Here is a 22375-nt window from a genome sequence, read left to right on the forward strand (position 1 = left end):
GGTTGAAACAATAGTAAAGAACAGAATTATCAGACATTTAGATGAACACAATTTGCTGGGAAAGATTCAATATGGCTTTTGTAAAGGGAAATCATGCCTCACCAATCTATTAGAATTCTTTGAGGGGGTCAACAAACATGTGATCCAATCAATACAGTGTACTTAGACTTTCAGAAAGCCTTTGAGAAAGTCCCTCACCAAAGGCTCTTAAGCAAAGTAAGCCTGATGGGATAAGTGGGAAGTCTTCTCATGGATCAAAAATCAGTTAAAAGATAGGAAACAAAGGGTAGAAATAAACGGTCAGTTTTCACAATAGAGAGAGGTAAATAGTGGTGTCCTCCAGGGGTCTGTACTGGGACTACTACTGTTCAACATATTCATAAATGATCTGGGAAAAGGGATGTCAAGGCTGATTCCCCACTCTGGCACTTTGAGTGCAGATGGGGGCCCGCAAGGATTCTAAAAATTAATACTGGCTACTTCAGGCTTGTATTAAATTCCCAAGGTTACAGCTGACCTTGGATGGATAGATACTGCCACCACCCAAGTGCAAAAACCCCTTTGAGAACCCAGAAAGGAGCACTTGGGAATTCCTTCCTGTGGGGTACCCTCAAGCCTTTTCACCCCTCCCCCCCGCACCCCGGGGGGAAGAGCTGAGAAAGAAAACAAAGGAAATCAGCTGTTGCAACCAGGTAATTAAACAACATGTGCACAAACCTCTTAGGACACAAAATCCAATTCTGTTCTCAAAAAAGGTAAATTTTATTAAAAACAAAAAGAAAGAAAATACATTGAAAACTCAGGCTACTGCTAGATTTAAAAAAACCCACTTACAAAAATTCAGCTTCAAGAATAACCTTTTTGAGGTCCAGCTTAAAGGTTACAGGCAAAATAAAAGCATTTGGGGTTAGCACAGAGGAGTCCACAAGCCATAAAGAAATAAACAAATAAACCTGATCGCATCTTCCTAGCCATTTCCTGATCTACTTACATATCTGGGGTTTCAAATGAGTAATTTCTAGGTATGATTTTTCATACCTGGCCCAAACTCTTACAGCATAGCTACAGCCCTGTCTCTGCTTCTCCCCAACACAGACGGACTTAGGGGAAGTTATTTCCCAATTTTAAAAGTTCTAGCTTTCCCATTGGCTCTTTTGGTCAGGTGCCTACTCTTCCTTTTACCTATGCAGGGAGGCTTTTTAACCCTTACAGGTAAAGCAAGTAGAGAACAACAACTAAGAGGGATTGTATAGCTATCTGGCTGGCTGGGTGTCCATAAAAGGGACTCCCCCCCACCCGCATTTCATTTATCACAAGAGGTAAACAGTGAGGTTGCAAAATTAGCAGATGCAAAATTACTCAACATAGTTAAATCCAAAGCAGACTGTGAAGAGTTACAAAGGGATCTCACAAAACTTTGTGACTGGGCAACAAAATGGCAGACAAAATTCAGTGTTGATAAATGCAAAGTAATGCACATTAGAAAACATAATCCCAACTACACATACAAAATGATGGGGTCTAAATTAGCTGTTACCACTCAAGAAAGAGATCTTGGAGTCATTGTGAATAGTTCTCTGAAAACATCTGCTCAATGTGCATTGACAGTCAAAAAAAAGTTAACAGAACGTTGGGAATCAATAAGAAAGGGATAGATGATAAGACAGAAAATAGCATATTGCCTCTACATAATCCATGGTATGCCCACAGCTTGAATACTGCGTGCAGATATGGTCACCCCATCTCAAAAAAGATATATTGGAATTTGAAAAGGTAAAGATAGGCAACAAAAATGATTAGGTGTATGGAACAGCTTCCATATGAGGAGAAGTTAAAAAGACTGGGACTTTTCAGTCTGGAAAAGAGAGACAACTAAGAAGGATATGACAGATGTCTTGATTGGTGTGGAGAAAATGAATAAGGAAATGTTATTTACTCGTTCACAAAACACAAGAACTAGGGGTCACCCAGTGAAATTAATAGGCAGCAGATTTAAAACAAAAGGAAGTACTTCACACAACGCACAGTCAACCTGTGTAACTCACTGCCAGGGGATGTTGTGAAGGCCAAAACTATAACAGGATTCAAAAAGGAAGGAGTTACGTTTATGAAGGATAGGTCCATCAATGGCTGTAAGACAGGATGGTCAGAAATGCGACCCCATGCTCTGACTGTCCCTAGCTTCTGTTTTCCAGAAGCTGGGAGTAGACGACAGAGGATGATTGCCTGTTCTGTTCATTCCCTCTGAAGCCCTTGGTGGAACACAGGATACTGGGCTAGCTGGATCATTCGTCTTACCTGGTATGGCTGTTCTTATATTATGTTCTTACGTGTGTTCTAAAATCGTTACATGTTTTACAGGCACATGAATTGACCACAAACAATTTTATCATTGGAAGGGAGATCTACACTGTCCTTAAAACGTGCTTGTGTAAAACGTTGGCATGACCCTATGCCAAGTAGAACGTACAGAGGCAGTTACACAGATAACTAAGGAAAGAGTACTAGGTTCCATAATCCTGGACAGCTCATAAGGCCTTATCTTACAAGGCCTCCACCTGCAGAGCTCTCATTGACATCAGTGGAACAGAAGTCTTGCAGAATTGGGCCCATATTTTATTCTTGAAGATTGAAACTAATGACAAAACTCCCACTGACTTTTGTGGGGTCAGGGTTTCACCTGAGTTGCTTCAGAGAGAAAAAGAAAGAAGAAGAAAAAAAAAAAAACCAACAAGAGCCTAGGAGCGCTACAAGGCATAGAGGATACAAGACCGAGTAAAATTAATGCATACACTATAGTCTGGTTGACTGAATTTTAATGCTAAAACACAAGCCCAGAGGGTGCACTGGAGGTGTGCAGAGGGTGTACTGGATTGCCACCCAGAATCTGATCAACAATTAACACCTCTCAATTACAAAAAAGGCTCTTTAAATTGCTTCCTGAAGGAAAAAAAATTTCCTAGCAACATCAATTTCAAGAAAACCAAAATTCAAAATTTTCCCCATCAAATCCACTTAATTTTTTTTTAAGATCATGGCAAAACCCTGATGAAAGCTTAACTTCACCAGTAAATCACACTGCTTTTCATTACCTCCCATACCCTTATCTCTGCTTATATGCATTCTCTCTGTTTAAATTATAAAGCTCTGTGGGGAAGGGACCTTGTCTTCCATGCCTTGACACCGTTATTTTTTTATATAACACCAACTCTTTCTGCCACAGTTTGGAAAGAGTTCTCAAAAAACAAAACACTTAACCCCCAACCCTCACACGCAACATCATCTACCTCTGTTCATTACAAAACTGTGTGGATCCCGTATACACAAGATTCTTTACTCGTGGGGGAATTCTGTGCCAAAAAATTGAAAATTCTGCACATAATATTTTAAAATACTGCAAAATTCTGCATATTTTATTGGTCAAAATAACACGATATAAACAGTTTCAATTATTTTTGGTCATTTATTTTAAAATATCTGTCAACAAGTACATCTATAACAATACAGACAACAAAAAAGATTCAGGAAATGTTTTTTTGACAAACAGATTCTCTGAGTAATAAATAATTCATTTCAACTACACTACAGAACCGTATTTCCCACACCCCTCAGAAGCAATGCAAATGCTTGGGGGAGGCAGGGATAATAGAGTTGCTGAGGGAGAGAGAAGTAATTACTGGGACTGGGTGTGAACTTGGAGGGTTGTTGGGTAAGGGTGCGAAGAGTATGGAACAGCTTTTTAGGGGGCAGGGAGGGATTCTTAGGGAGCTTCCCTTATGCAGACCCTGACTGACCCCTAGCCTCTCCCATTCAGACAGGCACATATGCCCCGTCCCCATGTGTCCCTGCACCCCGATGTGTCCTTCACCCAGTCCACGTGTCCCTCCAACCCCACTCAGACACCCACTCGCCCCATCCCATGTGGCCCTGAACCCCTCACCTGTCCCCATGTGGCTCTGTATCCCCTCTCCCTTCCGGCTCTGTGTTCCCCCACCCAGCCACTCCCATTCCTATGTGTCCCTGTACCCTCTTCCCCATCCCCAAGTGTCTCTGTGCCCCCAGTCAGCCACTTTTTGTCCCTATGTAGCTCTGCACCTCCTCCCCCATCACCATGTGGCCCTGCAACTCACTCCCCCGTGGCCCTGTTCCTCCACTCCATTCAGCCCCTGCCCCACTCTGTCCTCCCCCACTAGCCCTTATGAGCTCCTGTCTGACCACCCCCATAGCACCCCACACTGTCTGTCTCCCCATAGCCCCTGTCTCCTGATCTGGCCTGACAGGCACTGTAAAGGCAGCACTACAGGCTCTCTCTTCTCCCGCTGGCCAGGAGCTGTTGCTGTGTTCTATTACCACAGCACCCTCTGGTGGGCAAAAGGCAGAACTGCAGCAACATTTCAGCAGAAGCTTTTTTCTGCGCAAAAAATTAAAAATATGCATGGCTCATTAATTATGCACATGCGCAGTAACACAGAATTCCCCCAGGACAACAAGATGTTTGGGGGGGTTTTGGATACTGAATCCATAACTAAACTGCTGAACAAAATCAAAGACTGGAATATTTTAGAGGACTTACAACACTGTGGATAAGTGACCAAGCACGAGTACGGTTCTTAGTGACATAATGAGACATTTTGTTATCAATTTAAATAGCAGCTGCATTCTGTCTCAAGTAACTGAGCAATCAAGTGTCTAAAATTTTTTGCACACTCATTAAAAAAAAGCAATATAAATGTTTATAAATTCATTGCTTGAGAGCAGCTCATATCAAAGTTACGCGTACTGAATTCAAGTGAACATACACTTGATTGTAACTGTTTTTGCTGAAAATTCTTTATTATGTGACATCCTACAACAATACATTTTGTACAGTTATGTAATGTATTCGCTACGGGCCAAATTTGCCACCTTTTCTCATGTTGATCAACACCTTAATCCACGAGTGGTCCTATTGAGGTCAAGTTCAATTTCAGCTGAAAGGTCAATAGGATACCACATGGAGTCAGATTTTACTCAACATGAGTAAAGGTGGCAGAATCTGCCCTTATATGTTTCAATAAATCTTTCTTACGGGGCATTGTGCAGATTAGTTAGTGTAAAAGTATTAAAGTATTATTATTACTCTAACTTGTATGTGGCAGTTAAATGTTCCTGTAGTTCTTGGATAAGTATATATCTGCCTTTCCATAACACCGTATTATGAATGGAAACTTAACAGGAAGTCTTGTTGGCCTCTTGCACTCCCATAACGTCGAATGAATGACTAAAACAGGAGCTGGCTCTCATATACCGCAATGTCTAGATTACTGCAATTGTTGTAATTCACATATGTATCAATCTTGGAACATTATTTAGAAGCTCTATACTAAGGTGGATTTCAATGCAATGTGATAACACCTATAGAAAAGGGAAAAAAATAGTACTCCAGAATTATTTTTTGTGCTTGACTTGGCTGATATACAAATGAACAATACATAAAAAATCCTCACTATGCAACTCATATTGCCCTCTTTTGTATTTCAACCATTTTTCTCCAGCAAGCTGAATTGCTTTGAAGCTGGTCTCCTCGATTGCATTCCCTGACCTTTAGTTTAGTTGCTGCCACAAACAGCTTAATAGTTTCAGTCTGCTCCTTGCCCTGTAAAGCCACTAAAAAAATCCCACGTATATTCGTTTGCCCTTTTCTCACTATATTTTCCATACACTCCTTTGGCCAATGTCTCTCTTCTCCCAATATCTCCTCAGTGGTCGTCTGTGAATAAAAATTAGGATTTTTTTTTAATCAATCACAAAAGCTCCTCAAGAATTCTGATGAATGAAGCACAGACACGTTACTTGGATCTGATGAGGAAGTGTCCTCTTTTAAAATCATGGCCTCAACATAACACGAATGAGTTTCGTTATGGTCTTGACCATTCTCTTCAAATCTGTACCAGCCACTCCTGGATAGCCTTTCCATCCAGTTCACATCAAATCATTGTGTGCTGTTCATCATCATCTTTTGATTTTTGCAAGCAACATTCAAAAGTGTATTTTTTTTATTAAACTTGAGTCATTTGAAGTTTCAAGAGAAAATAATTTGGTGGCTCAATCTAATCCCAGTAGCACAAATCCACAATCAATTTGATTTAATTGTCAACCTTCATTAGGACAGGATCAACCCTGGATTAGTATTGTACATCCACACTGAGATGCACTAGCCAAAGCATGTGGGAAAACTTGAAAATAACCTGCCCTCACCATTCTTGATTTTAGCCAATGTCTCTAATAGCAATTAAAACGAAAAAAAAAAAAATAAAGTAAATGAAGAAACTAACCCCCAAAGAAAGTAAAATAATTTGGACAACTTCAGATCAGAAACATATATAACACGGGGGGGAGGGAGAGGGGAGATAAACTAAATCACTAAAAATATACAAAGCACAAACATGCACCATAAACACATGGACTTACGCAGCATCTTCTCGCCTAGGACATGAAGAATTTCCAGCACTAGCCAATGGATATCCAAGTGGAGATGCAGTAAATGCCACGATGGAGGAAACAGCTGTGATAAGAGAGAATTTTTTTTTTCTAATTTCATATTTCCTAAGCAAGGCCTGGATCCTACCCTAAGAACCATGAGGACAGGTAGACTCCTGTGACCATGTGGAGTCCCACTGATGTCAAGTATAGTATTAAATAATGCGTTCCAAAGTGAAAGAGAAAATGTTCTTCCTCACACACTTACTCTTCTGGTTTAGAGCAGGTTCACAAAATCTTTAATCTAACCCACAATCCAACTAATCAGAACATCTTAGTTCAAGGTGAACAGGTGAAGCACCACCAACTTCCTTCTAGCACACACATTAGATAGCAGAGAACTGGTAAATGGACCATACCAAGGATCAATTTTTTCATTCAGAGGCAAGAGCACTAACCATTTTAACCTCTGAGACCTCAGAGCTACTCAAAGTGTAATGCATCCATCCCTAGGACAGAGAACATCAGTTCTTCATCAGTCCCTTGACCCAAACAGGGATGGCAAGAATCTAAATGTCACTCCTTACCATTGGTATTTTCCTTCACCATAATGATTTGCATAGCACTCTAAGCATGGAATCTCTTTTAAACAAAATAAAATAAAAATATTCCCTATCACAAAAGGAAAAATCTTATACCTGTATACTGCTCTAGTCTATTAAATGTTCTAGAAAGGGAAATAGAGTTATTGCAGTTTTCTCCTTCACAAATATGCTCTTTTCCTATTTTAGACAAGTTTCAGAATTTGTCTTTATAAAAGTGCCTCTTCTAGTTGGGAACTCAAGAGTTCTCACTATCATCATGGATAAACACAATGAATTTTTGAAAAACAAATAATAGCACTATGACAAGCTGATTGATCAAGCCTATTTATTCACCTCTAAATATAATTACATTTTATTAGCATAATACCAATAAGGATTCTAAAAGGGAAATATTGTACAAAGAAAATGCAAGGTCTAATACACCCAATGTCAAAAAATAACTAACTGTGTTTGAGTAATATGGGATGACACTTAACTAATAAGTGCATGAGATGCACTCCCATTTTTTAAATAAAACTAATTTTTATTCATCATAATTTGTAAGAGTCAAATCTGGACTGTTATATGATGTATTAAAAAGATAAGCCAAACCTTTGCCTGATGTTGAATGGTAAATGCTCCCAGGACACTACTTGGGAGTTCATACAGATGTCCAATATGTAAGGTCAAGGCATGAAGCTCCTCAACCAGCACTGAAGGGAACTGGACTTCCAGTTCTTCATATGGATGAAGTAACCCATCATTCTCTGTTTTGTGTGATTCCAGGTATCTGAATGAACAGCACATCAATATATAATTAAAGGGTGCATAACAGATGGCTATGCAAAACTAAATACACACAATAAATTAACTGGTTATTGAAACTGAATGTGTCATCTCACCTGAAGATGAACACCTTCACATAATTCAGAAATGCAATACACTGATGTCTGATGTTGCCTGCTTCAGAGTGTAGGTTTGCAGCCTGACCTGAAAACAGAAAATTAACAAGTTAGAGGCATAAATTACTTCTTTCAAAAGAAATCTTTATAATACTAATGACACACCGTAATGATCAAATATATTTCACAATAAGTTCCAAGAACAATTCCATTTAAACAATATCATTCAACTGTAAACAAAATGTTATATTACAATTTTTCCCTGCTAAGTAACCTCCACACAAACTATCACAAAACACGGTCCAGTTAAAGGTAGAAGGAAGAGAAAAATGCTATACATAGTTCAGTACAGTGGGACTCCTTCACATTATCTTCACCTGTTTTCCCTGACAGAGTAGATTAAAAAACAGAAAAGCACAACTTTAGAATCTGTGAAGATGTAAGCAAGCATTATTATGGATTAGTTTTAATAAGAAGAGAGTGGAAAATGAAAAACACCATCATCAGACAAATTCCTAGGAACACTATGTGGACACTGAAGCCCAAAAGCATTTTTAAAAGCTACATTTTAACTGCATGGGACGGAGAGGGAGGGATAAGGTTTTGCCAGCACAGCAGAGACCACATTTACAAAAACTTCACAGGATACTAGTAAGAATATTTCCAGGAAATTTACACTAACAGATATAAAAATTTGGAAGAACTGGGAGCTAATATGCTGCAAGTTATTAAAATGTCCAGACTGACATATAAAGAAAGAGAAGTACTAGCTGGTCCAATAACAGAGAAGAAACAGATAACAATTTCATCATTAAAATCAGGGCAGATTCCTGGATCTGATGGAGACACCTCTGAATTCTATAGAATGTTTAAAGCACAGATATTATTATTAAGTGCACTTCAGTCTTCTGAACTGATTCACCAAAACCCAGGTGGCTTTATAGATGGAAGAAGTCCCTGAAATAATACAAAAAACGGTTACCTACCTTTTCGTAACGATTGTTCTTCAAGATGTGTTGCTCATGTCCATTCCATTCTAGGTGGACGCGCACCCACGTGCACAGTTGTCGGAGATTTTTGCCTTAACAGTATCCGTAGGGTTGGCTGTGGCGCCCCCTTGAGTATCAACCCTACACCCTCTCAGTTTCTTCTGGCCAGCAACTCCGACAGAGGGACAGCAGGGCAGGTAATGGATTGGACATGAGCAACACATCACGAAGAACAACAATTACGAAACATAGGTAAACATTTTTTCTTCAAGTGCTTGCTCATGTTGATCCCATTCTAGGCGACTCACATGCAGTATCTGTTAAGGTGGCTTATAGTACTGCCCTACCAAAGCCAGTGTCATTCTGGGCCTGCTGGGTAAGCGTGTAGTGGGATGTGAACGTACGGATGGATGACCAGGCGGCCATCCTGCAGATGTCATGGATAGGCACTTGGGCCAGAAAGGCTGCCGAAGAAGCCTGGTCGAGTGGGCAGTTACAATCGCTAGGGGTTGCACCTTCGCCTGATCGTGGCGGAAGCGAATGCAGGTGGTGACCCAAGATGAAATTCTTTGTGCGGACATTGGGCAACCTCTCATCCTGTCAGCTACCGGGATGAACAATTGCGTCGACTTGCAGAATGGCTTGGTCCTTTCAATGTAGAAGGCTAACACCTTCCTGACATCTAGGGAATACAGACGCTGATCCTCCTCCGATTTATGAGGCTTTGGAAAGAAAACAGCTAAGAAAATGTCCTGGCTCGTATGAAACTGGGAGACCATTTTGGGCAGGAAAGCCGGGTGTGGTCTCAGCTGGACCTTGGTTCCGCAGTGAGCACCCTAATCTCTGAGACCCAGCGGGCAGATGTTACTACAACCAGGAATGCAACCTTCCAGGGCAGGAGAAGAAGAAAGCAGGAAGCTCAAGGCTTGAAGGCGGGGGGTCCTGTGAGCCGCGACAGCACCCGATTCAAGTCCCATGGAGGAATGTGCAGGTTGAGGTGCTCAAGGCCCTTGAGGAACTCACAGTCATGTCCTGGGTGAAAACCGACCTACCTGCGAGTGGTGGATGGAAGGCCGAGATAGCCACCAAGTGAACCTTGACAGAGGAAAGGGACAGGCCTTAGAGTTTGAGATGCAGAAGGTAATCTAGGGTTAACTGCATCAAGGTTTGCGCAGGCTGAATGCCTTTATCTGAGGTCCAGCAGGTGAACCGCTTCCATTTGGCCATGGTGGAGGGTTTTCTACTCCCCAACAGGATCTGTTGGGCATCAGCCAAGCACTGCTGCTCCTGCTCATTCAACCATGCAGCAGCCAAGCCATCAGGTGCAGCACCTGCAGGTTCATATGCAGAAGACTGTGGTGGTTTTGGGATAGCAGGTCCGGTTGGAGCGGTAGCTGGAACGGAGCAGCCACTGAGAGGTCCAGCAGCGTGCTGAACCAGTGCTGGTGTGGCCAAGCCAGTGCTATGAGGATCACCCTTGCCCTGTGCTGCTTGATTTTCATGAGGACCTTGGAGAATAACGGCACTGGACGGAAGGCACACATCAGAGCCCCAGACCCTGGGAGCAAAAATGCATCTGACAGGGATCCTCCAGTGCGGGTATGGACGAACAGAAAACGTGGCATTTCCTATTCTGCCTGGACGCGAACAAGTACACCAAGGGAGTTCCCCACTTGCGGAAGATGAAGCTGACCACGTCCAGATAGAGGGACCACTCATGGTGAGACAAGAAGGTCCTGCTGAGGCGATCTGCAAAGGCGTTCTTGGCCCCAGGGAGGTGAGTGGCTCTAAGATGGATATTGTGCTGCAGACAGAAGTCCCAGCGCCGGAGGGCTTCCTGGCAGAGGGCAAACGACCTGGCCATGCCCTGCTTTTTTTCTTCTTTGAGTGCTTGCTCATGTTGATTCCATTCTAGGTGACTCACAAGCAGCGTCCATGAAGGTGGGCTCAGAGTTCACAGTCTTACAGCTTGCAGCACTGCTCTGCCAAAGCCAGCGTCATCTCAAACTTGCTGGATAAGTGCATAATGAGACACAAACGTGTGGACAGACAACCAGGTAGCGGCCCTACAGACCTCTTGGACTGGTATCTGTGCCAGGAAGGCCACTGACGACGCTTGAGCCCTAGTTGAGTGTGCGATCACAATTGCCGGTGGAGGCAGCTTCATCAGCTCATAGCAATGGCAGATGGAGGCCACGATCCAAGATGAACTTCTCTGAACAGACACGGGGCGACCTTTCATGCTGTCTGCCACTACAATGAACAACTGCGTTGACTTTTGGAACAGCTCCGTTCTACCTATGTAGATGGCCAGCACTCTTCTGCTGTCCAAGGTGTGTAGCCTGCGCTCCTTATCTGACATATGAGGCTTTGGAAAGAAGACGGGTAAGTATATGTCCTGGCCAGTATGAAACTGAAAAATGACCTTGGACAGAAATGAACTGGTGTGCCCCTGCTTGTCCTTTTCATTGGCCGCAGAGACAACTAGCGAATCCGGAAGTGGGTGGGTATAAAAGGTATTTGAATCCTTTGGCTGGGACAAAGTACTTCTTTTCGGCCCTTTTAGAGGTGTGATGGATGGACGACAGGGTTTGCCAGAGGGCATTGGCAATTTTCAGGATCCCGTCATGCACTGGTAATGCAACACGGGCAGGGGTAGAGGCTGAGAGACATTGAACAAGGTGTCCGCCTGCTCAGCCATGTCCTCCACCTCTAGGCCCAAGTTCTCAGCCACCCATTGAATCAAGGCCCAGTGTTCTTTAAAATCGTCCAGAGGGCTAGTCCTCGAGGGTCCTGTGACTGCCTCGTCCGGGGATGAGGACGACTATACCACCAGGGAAGGTTCTAGGGCATCATCCTCCATGGGGGAGGAGGGTTTTGGGGTGGGCACTGCCTCCTCTACCCCAACCTCCAAGCGTGTCTCATGCACCGAGCCTGGTGCTGCTGGTGCAGACAGCTGTTGCACCAAGGTTATGGCAGATGAGCGGTGTGAAAGGGGCATCATCATCACCGACACGCACTCCAATGAGGCCACTCTGATGGCCACTGGCCGTGCTGCCAGGGCGGTGCCACAGATGTTGACACAGCCTCAGGTGCCCAGTCGCACTGGTGGGGTCTTGGCAAGAGGCTGAACTGCCTGTCTGTGCCAGAGGAATCCCCTTCCCGAGACCACGGTGGTCCCATCGATGTCTGCGTCTGCCACCGGAGACTGGTGTTTGGAGTGGGAAGATCAGTGCCAGTACCAAGAGGACTGGTGCTGGGGGGAACAGAATCATGACAGGGAACGCTCCCATGGGGCAGGTGACTGAGATCTATGCCGAGAAGACGACGGACGAGAGGGAAAACGGCGCCAGCAATACAGAGATCTGGGCTGTGATGCTGGAGATCTGCGGCACAAAGATGGACAATGCTGCTTTGGCCCAGAGGATCAGCGGCACTCCATTGCCCCCTGAGGGGTCTTAGCAGCTGGCTTGCCCTTGTAGCGTGCCTTTGCCACTTCCTGCAGCACGCACGGTGCTGCCACCATGGAGGCCTCTGCTCTCTCCTGGCTGGCAGAGCTTGGGAAAGCATCAATGCTGCCAGAAGTTTGGGTCCCCTACCACTCCCAGGAGTCAGTCATGGATCCTTTAAGGAGCTAAGGGCCCCAACCAAGGGGACACCTCTACATGGCTCTAGAGTGTTTAAGTGGCCTGAACTGGGTCCTTTGGACAATGTCCCCTGGCCTTTCTTGCAGAGCTGTGCTTCTTCGTTTTCTTTCTGAGCACTGGCAACAGGGATGCACTGCGCACCAAGGCCTAAGTACAAGGTGAGTCTTGGCGGGACAACTCAGAAGCCAGACAAAGGGCAGCCTCCATGAGGAGGCTCCACAAACGAATATCCTGCTCTTTCTGAGTCCTGAGTCAAAAATTTTTACAAATACGCACTTGAGGCAGCTGCTGTGGGGATCACTTACAGGCATATGCCTGTCACAGTCCATGCAGGGCTCAAACCCGGAGACTGGGGCTGCCCCACCTGGGGCAAAGTCCCCACTGGGACTCTAACTCCTAACTACATTTAACAACTACAACTACTATAAACAACTATTTACAAGGCCCTAAGGCTCGAAGTCAGAAGAGATGAAGCCGGTAGCCCTTGCTATGCAAGGAAAGGCGCTCCAACTAACCACAAAGGGCGGTAAGAAGGAACTGAGAGGGTGCAGGGCCGGTGGTGCCTGATATACCGACCCATGAGTGCGGCACTCAAGGGGTCAGCCAGCCAGCCCCATGGACACCGCTAAGGCAATAATCTCTGACAACCACTCACGTGAGTGCACGCACAACTAGAATGGAATTGACACGAGCAAGCACGAAGAAGAAGCAAGCAAGAAGAAGAAAACTTACATGTGGCACAGCACTCCAGAAGCACTAAAGAGGTCTACATTCTAACTATGAACTGTCTCTGAATAGAAATATGCATTCTGTTAAATGTTAGGGTTTTGAGGGTCACTTGCAGAAGTGGATCAAAAGAATGTATAAAAATCCTATGACATGCACCTGGGGGGGAAAACTGAGCCAGTAACACTACACAGAATAAGACAAGGATGTCCCTTACACCCTTCTTATGTGATTTAATTATCAAAGCACTAGCACAAAAGATCAGGGACGCATGTTCAAGGAATAAGTGCACTGGGAATAGAAAACAAAATTTCCTTGTATGCTGACAACCTTATGCTTTTTATGCAAGATATAAATAAAAGTTGGCTACTGTAAAAGAAATAATTGAAGCTTTTGGTCAGGAATTGGGGTACAGACTAAACCACTCTAAAGCCTAGTCAACACTTGAAAATGAAGTCGGCTTAACCACACCACTCAAGGGGGTGAAAAATCCACATCCTTCAGCAGCATAGTTAAACCAACCCCACCACCAGCGTAGACAGCACTAGGTTGATGGAGGTTGACCTAGCTACTGCCCCTTGGAGAGGGGGATTAATTATGCCAACACAACAGCCCCTCCTGTTGGTGTAGGTAGTGTCCACACTGAAGCACTACAGCAGCACAGGTGCAGCATTTCAAGTGTAGACAAGCCCTTAATACTATGTCTCGCATCCAAAAGATTCTTAAAAGATGACAAATGCCCAACAAAAGTAGTGGATAATAAAATTAGATATTTGGATATTAATGTAAGACCAAATGGGGAAGTTGTTTAAATTAAATATTGAGTCCCAGTAATGAAAATTATTTGCAATGATTGAGGCAGGAGGCGATTTTTCACAATATTAATAAGTAAAGGGATAAAAACAAATAAAAACTATTAATCTACTTTAGATAGGAAAACAATACAACAGAAATACTGAAATCATTGAGATGCTTTGATATGAGCACAATAATCTTGTTCTTACAGGAACAATAAATAGTCAAGAAGGGCATACAGAAGACAATCACTGAATTACATTCCCCATCCCACCTCTAACTGTCCATATTTCCTAGCTTCTGAGAGTCTTCCCCTTCAACCCCAGAAAACAGTCAGCTTCTCAATAAAGGTTTTAAAAATGAATACAAATGAGTAAATATACATACATCATGTTACAGTTGTGTTTATATAATTTGAAAGAAGGGGAAAGGGGAATGATATAAACAGGTAAAATTAACATGCAATATGCTGTGAAATATTGTTAATTTTGTTTGAAGGTTTATATTTATACATGTCATGACACTGTAACTGAAGTACATAATGGGGTGTACCTGGCCTATGCAGCTCCATACAGGAGGCCCAAAAATCCTACTACACCCCAGGAAGAGGCAAATGAAAGTGAGTTCTCTAGGCATGCCTAAAGAGATCTTATGGAAGCAGGCAATCGAAGCCCAGCAGGCTCAGATAAAAGGAGCTGCAGGGTTTCAGCAGGCCAGTTCCTCGCTAGGACCAGAGGGGTGAGGCAGGCAGTGCCTTTCTGGCCAAAGGCGTATGAGGGATAGCTAGAGTTTAGTTCTGGCTGTGTTTGCAGAGATAGAGAGAGAGAGAGGACCCAAGAACCTTAACCCTGATATAAGGGTGAAACTAAAAGGGGCCAGGGAGGAAGAGGCCCAGAGACGAAGCAGCAATTAACTGAAAATCAAGCAGGGTGTAGCTGTTTATAATGTCCGTGGGTTGGAACCCAGAGTAGTGGGCAGGCCTAAATTCCCTCACCAGCCATAGTGGTATAAACCCCAATAAGGGGGACAGGAGTTATTTGAGAGCCCAAACAAGGCTGAATTTAATGGGCCCAGAACACAGACTGAAGACGCTAGTAAAGACAACAGGACTGTTCATTTATTGGACTCTTTACTACCCTAGAAGAGGTTCATTTGGATGTTGTGACGTGGCTGGAGGGCCAAGTCACCGAAGATCCACCAGTGTCGACTGGCAGCCTGGAGGGAGAGCCGGGGGTGAGAAAGACTGCAGTACCAAACCCATCTGCTAGGAGGTACTGAAGAGGTGAGTACTCCCATTACAAAATGTTCTACTGTAAATGATTTGAAATATCAAAAATGTAAACGGGAAAAAAGGATCTTCACACATCCGTCACATCTCAGAGATTTCTGCAGTGAGTCTCCAAAGCTCACTGGGGGGTAGAAGGAGAAATGGAGGGCAATATGGGCTGGCCAGATGTACAGATACAACCCATCCATAGGACTCAAATCAAATTTGGGGGACGATGGAAGAAGCAGGTTTGGCCCGTTCCTCCCTCAAATATTCTGTATTTAGTGACTGTGGCCTAGTTGCATGTGCACTCTGGCCAACTGGGACAGAGGATTTAATCCCTCAGCTTTGCAATTATTTTCAATAGAGCAAATTGTTTGCTTTTACTCAGACTTTGCTCCATTTTCTAGCATTAGGTCTGGTAACAATAATATTTATGATACCTTTGAACAAAGGACACCCAAATGCTTTACAAACACTTGCTTCAGTGCGTATCTTACAGACTGCATGCACCTCAGGGCCTGAACCATGTCTTCAGTCAACCTTGGTACTTCAACAGAACACTCCTGCATGCATTTCTTACATGAATGAAATCATTATTATACCAAAGACTGTAAAAGAAGGAAGCGCATTAGCAGATGCATGAAGAGATTAAGGCTTTTCCACAATCATGTAATGTTACAGAAGCAACATATGACTCACTGGAAGAGGAAATAGCAGCAATAGTGCCACAGAATTTATGCTAAATTTGCCCAGAAATACATGGTGCCTCACCTATAAAAGACATAGTATGGCTCCTACATTTGATTTTTGGCAAATATTTTACTTTATTATATTTTGTTACCTTGATATCTGACAAAGTGAACAAGATAAAATAAAGAGCACCAAATAGACGCTTAAATTTAAAAAATAAATAACTTTTTTGGTCCAAGAACAACAGAAGATTAACTGGAATTTAAAATAAAATCCTTTCCAGGCTGAGACCTTAAAGGTAAAATCTCAGCCAAAACTAGACTTTTATGACAAGTCAACTAGCCCTTGAAACTAGATGTTTATAAAGGAAGCAAGGCGACAAGCTCAGACCTACAACTATAATGGAACAGCTGATTGATTGAATCATCAATTAAAAGTAACACTGGTATGACAAGTTTCAGAGTAGCAGCCGTGTTAGTCTGTATTCGCAAAAAGAAAAGGAGTAATTGTGGCACCTTAGAAGCTAACAAATTTATTTGAGCATAAGCTTTCATGAGCTACAGCTCACTTCCCCAAACAAAAAGCACAGACGTTTATTTGTGCCTTTATAACAATTATTTCCAAGTAGCAACAGGATACCATAGACAGCGTATTTCTGAGCTATTACTTCAGTTCTCAACTTGCTGAAGTAATTTGGCCTTCAACCTCACAATAAGCCTAAGGCTGCAATAATCCGTCAGAAACATACTTCTCATGCCTTAGTATTTAATTCAAATTAACTGTTTTGTAGTGCTGCGATTTCATCGATTTTGTTGCAAGGACAAATGAAGTCCATAAATAATGTCTAATCTAAGCAAATATAACAACTTGTTTATACGTAAGCCAGGAGGATACAGAAAAAATGCTATCTTAATAACTAAAATGATCATTGTGAGCTTGAATTAATTTTTTATTTTTAAATTCAAAGAATTAATGGTTCACCAAGCCCTACACTATGGGTGAAATCCTGGCCTTGTTGAAGTCAATGATAAAAATCGCATGGCCTTCAAGGGGGCCAAGATTTCACCCAAGGCATTTGCTATATAACCAACATACAGTTAGGCTGGTACTAAATGTGTCACGACGCTTCTGCTAAGAACAGCAGACATCTTTCTTCCCACTAGCTTTAGCCTACCACTGCAATAATGTCAGAAATATATACAGCCAGAGATATTAAGACATTGCAGGTTTATGCTAATACATATTATTAATGTTTGTATTGTGGGAGCACCTAGAAGCTCCAATCAGGAATCAAGGCCCTGTTGTGCTAGATTCTTTACACCCACATAATAAAAAGACAGTCTTCTACACCAATATAAATGGAAATATGTCAAACTTACCAAAGTCTGATGAACTCATCTGTACTAGGTTTTCCAATTTGTGTATGTGTTGCCTAATTAAAAAGATACCATAAAACTATGTATTATATAATTAAAGGCTATTTCACAAACATTCATTTTATAGTACTGTAAATGTATAAAATGTTTTTCCAAAACACAAAAGAAGAAACAGACTCTTCCCAGAAAAGCTTACAAGAGCATAAACTGGGCATCAGGTCACTCAGGAGAGGCTACAGAGACATCGAATACTAGGGATCATCATAAGGAAAATGCAATGCTGTTCCAAGCATGGCACAGAGGGCACCATGAAAAAAGGTGTAAGGCCAGGAGACAAAATAACAGCTAAAGCAAGATGTGTTTAGCGATGAAGCAGGCAGACATGAGAATAGAGACGTAGAAGGGGCAAGACTGGGCAGGATTCTGAAGGTGAAGAATTTGATGTGGAAAACAACAATCTACTGAAGGGATTTTGGGGGAGGATACATGAATGGAGTGGCAGAAGATGACTTTAGCAGCATTTATAACAAACTGGAGGTCAGATATGAGAAAGCCAGAGAAAAGGATCAGGCAAGAGATAAGCAAGGTGTAGCTTAAGTGATTTATTTAGATTCATAAAATGTACTAGTCAGTCTCTTAATTTGTGTCCAAAAGTAAACAACAAAAGTCAGCTCAACAGATTTCCTCTTATCTTCTACCCCCCAAACACTCCTCAACACCACCATCTTGCCTCAGTATAAATTTGGGAGAACAGACAAGTCATGCATCCTACACAGAAGGCTACCAAATGATTTACAGAATAGAAGACCCCTCTCATGGAGATTGCCCAGCCAGCAACCCCCTCATTATATAAAGTAGAGAGGTACTATTAATTTGGGGTACTTTAATAGTAACAGCCACAGTATTGGGTTAGGGGAGTTTGTCTCTAAGGTTGGAAGAGCTCAATAATTCATGGTTTTTGTAGGTGAAAACCAACAACTTCACTTAGCCCTGGTCTATACTAGGACTTTAGGTCGAATTTAGCAGTGTTAAATCAATGTAAACCTGCACCCAACCACACGATGAAGCCCTTTTTTTCGACTTAAAGGGCGCTTAAAATCGATTTCCTTACTCCACCCCTGACAAGTGGATTAGCGCTTAAATCGGCCTTGCCGGCTCGAATTTGGGGTACTGTGGACACAATTCGACGGTATTGGCCTCCGGGAGCTATCCCAGAGTGTTCCATTGTGACCGCTCTGGACAGCACTCTCAACTCAGATGCACTGGCCAGGTAGACAGGAAAAGAACCGCAAACTTTTGAATCTCATTTCCGGAGACTGCGGGAACTGTGGGATAGCTACCCACGGTGCAACACTCCGGAAGCCGATGCTTGCCTCGGTACTGTGGAAGCACTCCGCCGAGTTAATGCACTTAGAGCATTTTCTGTGGGGACACACACACTCGAATATATAAAAACGACTTCTATAAATTCGACCTAATTTCGTAGTGTAGACATACCCTTAGACATCTGGTTGACAGCCACCGCAAATCACAGCACACAGGTGCAATGTAACTCAACAGGAAGTGCCAACTAATAATAATGCCACTACATTCTGCACTAACTGTAATTTTTCAGATTGCTTTCAAGTGTAGCCTCCATGTAGAGTGTATGACAGTAATTTGGACGTGAGAAAGGCATACATAACCATGGTGAGGTCATGAAAAAAAAAGTCTGCATCCTTTTTGTCAAGCGCAAATTTTAAAAACCCTTTGAAATCTCCAGCTATCCTGCAACGATTCAATAAGCCCTGGTTGCAAGCCTGTTCAAGGAGAGGTGAGGATACTCCTACAAGTGGGGACACCGAAATAATCTCCACCATTCTTTCCCCACATTGTACAAAAGCCGCTTCAGTCATTTGGGTTGAGCTTCAGCCAGCTATATCTCATCCACACTAGAAACTTTATTAGACACTGGATAAGTTTCTTCAATCACATCTATTGTGTGGGAAAAGATGGAAGCACTGGGTGATTTCAACAGAGACTCCCAAAGTTGAAAGTTAGATAAATGGAGAGAGCAGGTAGCAAAGGAGTCAAGTAATAGTTTAAAAAAAGAAAACATTAAATCAATATAGTGCAGCGACAGAGTGAGCCCAGGGATGGAGTGGGAAGGGTAAAGTTAGGCCTGGTCTACACTGGGGGCCGGGGATCGATTTAAGATACACAATTTCAGCTACAAGAATAGCATAGCTGAAGTTAACGTACCTTAGGTCGACTTAGAATCACTTACTTCGTGTCCTCACAGCGTGGGATCGATGGCCACCACTCCCCCATCGACTCCACTTCCGCCTCTCGCCGTGGTGGAGTTCTGGAGTTGATGGCAGAGCGATTGGGGGTCGATTTATTGCGTCTACACTAGATGTGATAAATCGATCCCCAATAGATCAATCACTATCCGCCGATCCGGTGGGTAGCGTAGATGTGGCCTAAGACTCAGGCTTTGTCTACACTAGCAGTTTTGATGGCAAAACTTTTGTCGGTCAGGGATGTAAAAAAAACCACATCCCTGACTGACATACGTTTCACTGACAAAAGTGCCAGCATGTACAGCACTATGTCGGCGGGAGAGCGTCTCCTGCCGACATAGCTACTACCGCTTGTTGGGAGTGTTTTAATTATGCTGGCAGGAGAGCTCTCTCCCTCCTGCATAAAGCGGCTACACAGGAGACCTTAAAGCAGTGCAGGTGCAGCAGTACAGCTGCACCGCTGTAAGGTCTATAGTGTAGACTTAGCCTCAGGTCACAAAAAAGAAAGCAATGGAGTAGTGTTGCAGGAGAACAAATGGTAGGGAGAGATAAAGACCGCTTTTTGGAAAAGTGTAAAGAGAGTGACAGAGATTCTAACTGGGAGTTGTTGGAGACATCCAATGAACAGAAATAAAGAATAATTATATTGCCTTGATTAATAGAGTATATTTCATCCAGAGAGACAAGTGCCTTACATTTCAACTACAAAGTCCACACAAGGCTCACTTCACCCACAACTGAAATAATCTTTGGTGTGGGATGTGGAATCACCTTACCTCTAAACAAATCTTTCGGGCAGGATGGAATGAACACAGCCATATCCAACACTAAACACAAAGGTAATGTAGGTAGCAAAACGTAATGACCAAAATTGGATTTTGGCCAGGACACCAGTGTTTAATGACCGTATTCTTATAAAAAGTGCAAGAGGAAGTTTCATGGCCACAGATGTTCAGGAACTCAGTTTTATAGCTCGTTTGAAAGATATGTTCAATTTTTTTTATGTACACAGAAAACATACAGAATACAATTTTAAGCAAATGTTATTAGTGAAAATAACTGGCTAAGCAGAGTTCACATATTAGAGCCCCATTCCCTACAAAACTGCCTCTGTAGGTGAAGAGTTAGCTAAAGCTATGTATACCTTGTGGGCTCAGCTGCCACACAAACTATATTCTATTCTGAAGAAATGCTTCCTCATCAGAAGCAACCTTCGAAGGCCACCTAGCCCTGCTGCTTTCCCCAGGGCGAACTCTTTGACTCCACCAGCCTGATTGCTATACATGACAATTGGATTCTAGAGAATGATACCAGTGATGGCAATTAATGTGCTTAGTGCCTCTCTACCATCTTACAAGATAAGCTGAGTCTACAGATCAGTTACATGGATAGAAAACACTCCTGGGACCAAACAGGATCAATTTTTGGCACCGAATGAATCAGGTAGAATGCTGAAAAGGGACACACAGAGATTCAGTTAACTAATCAAAACCATTAACGAGCTATCCTGCCATCTTTTTTTCTATGTGGAAAAAAAAAACCATAGTGTAGTCAAAGCTTTTATCAAAAGAAGCAGAGCCAATGTATTTTTTAAAAAAACATTCTCCTCCCTCCCATTTTTCAAGATCTGTGCCATTATGTTACAAAGACCAGAACCTATTAATGACATGTTCCATGACATGCCCTTGGTAATACCCTCAAGGTACAGCAGAATTCACTGTAATCAAAAGAGTGATGGGATATATGACAGATGTTTGAAGTATCATACAAAAAAACCCAGTCCACCCTCCATGTGCTTTACATCCTGAGGATTAACAGTAGCAAAGAGGATTATCAATGATCTGTATGTTTGCACTGACCAGATTAAACATCTGCATTGAATTAGTCAAACACAGAGTAACTGTATCCAAAGAGATTGCTGACACTATCCTAATCCAAACAAGTGAAGAAAATGCCACGTCCAACATTTACAGTATTTGATTTATAGCATCCACGCTTATGTGCACATACAAAAAAGTTCATTTAGTCTATTTAATTAAAGCAAAACCTGATACAGTTTAGGGATGTACTCTGAAACTAGACAAGTATTACTGTACATTATGAATTAAGCATAAAATTGTTGTAACAGATATATTTCTTCTCATGAACCATGCTGCTTAGAAATTCAAAGTCAAGTCACATTACGCTTGAATTCTAATGTGTAGTTCGCAAGTGTATAGTTCATCAATTTTAAATACACTACCAATAAGCCACCTGCCACTCACTGGATTGCACGGTTCATATAATATGGTGTTTACTACACATTAAGTTATTTTGTCTATGGCTTTTGACAATTTCATAAGTAGAAACCCCCAAAGTTTATTAAGCAACATAGTATAATTAAATCTTGAAAACGGGCCAATGAGGTAATAAGAATATCATACCTAAGTAAACCAAAGAGAAGTCTACAGGACTCAACTAATGCAATTTCAGTAACCCAATGAAAGCCAAACATTTCCACTGTATCTTCTTCATAGTCAGTTGGAGAAGGATCCAGTCTCAGCAAAAGCCTGAAAAAGAAAGCAAGCACCTGTTAGGGGGCTTATTCCTTCACCCACTTACTTCCCTGGTCCTTCTCGCATGAACAGAGAGCAACAATACCCGAAGTCCAAAGGT

General features: G+C 42.5%; 1 protein-coding gene across 2 annotated transcripts in view; it reads right to left on the minus strand.

The window, feature by feature from the left end:
• MMS22L (MMS22 like, DNA repair protein) overlaps positions 1-22375 on the minus strand; it is a 151157-nt gene that overhangs the window by 124931 nt on the left and 3851 nt on the right. For both annotated transcript variants that reach the window (XM_073336800.1, XM_073336801.1), the window contains exons 3-7: positions 22144-22269; positions 17442-17494; positions 7946-8033; positions 7656-7833; positions 6451-6544 (exon numbers count right to left, since the gene is read on the minus strand). In XM_073336800.1, the coding sequence (XP_073192901.1) occupies positions 6451-6544; positions 7656-7833; positions 7946-8033; positions 17442-17494; positions 22144-22269 (539 nt within the window). The remainder of the gene's footprint in view (positions 1-6450; positions 6545-7655; positions 7834-7945; positions 8034-17441; positions 17495-22143; positions 22270-22375) is intronic.

Source organism: Lepidochelys kempii, chromosome 3 (genome assembly GCF_965140265.1).
Source record: "Lepidochelys kempii isolate rLepKem1 chromosome 3, rLepKem1.hap2, whole genome shotgun sequence".
NCBI classification, from domain to species: domain Eukaryota; kingdom Metazoa; phylum Chordata; order Testudines; family Cheloniidae; genus Lepidochelys; species Lepidochelys kempii.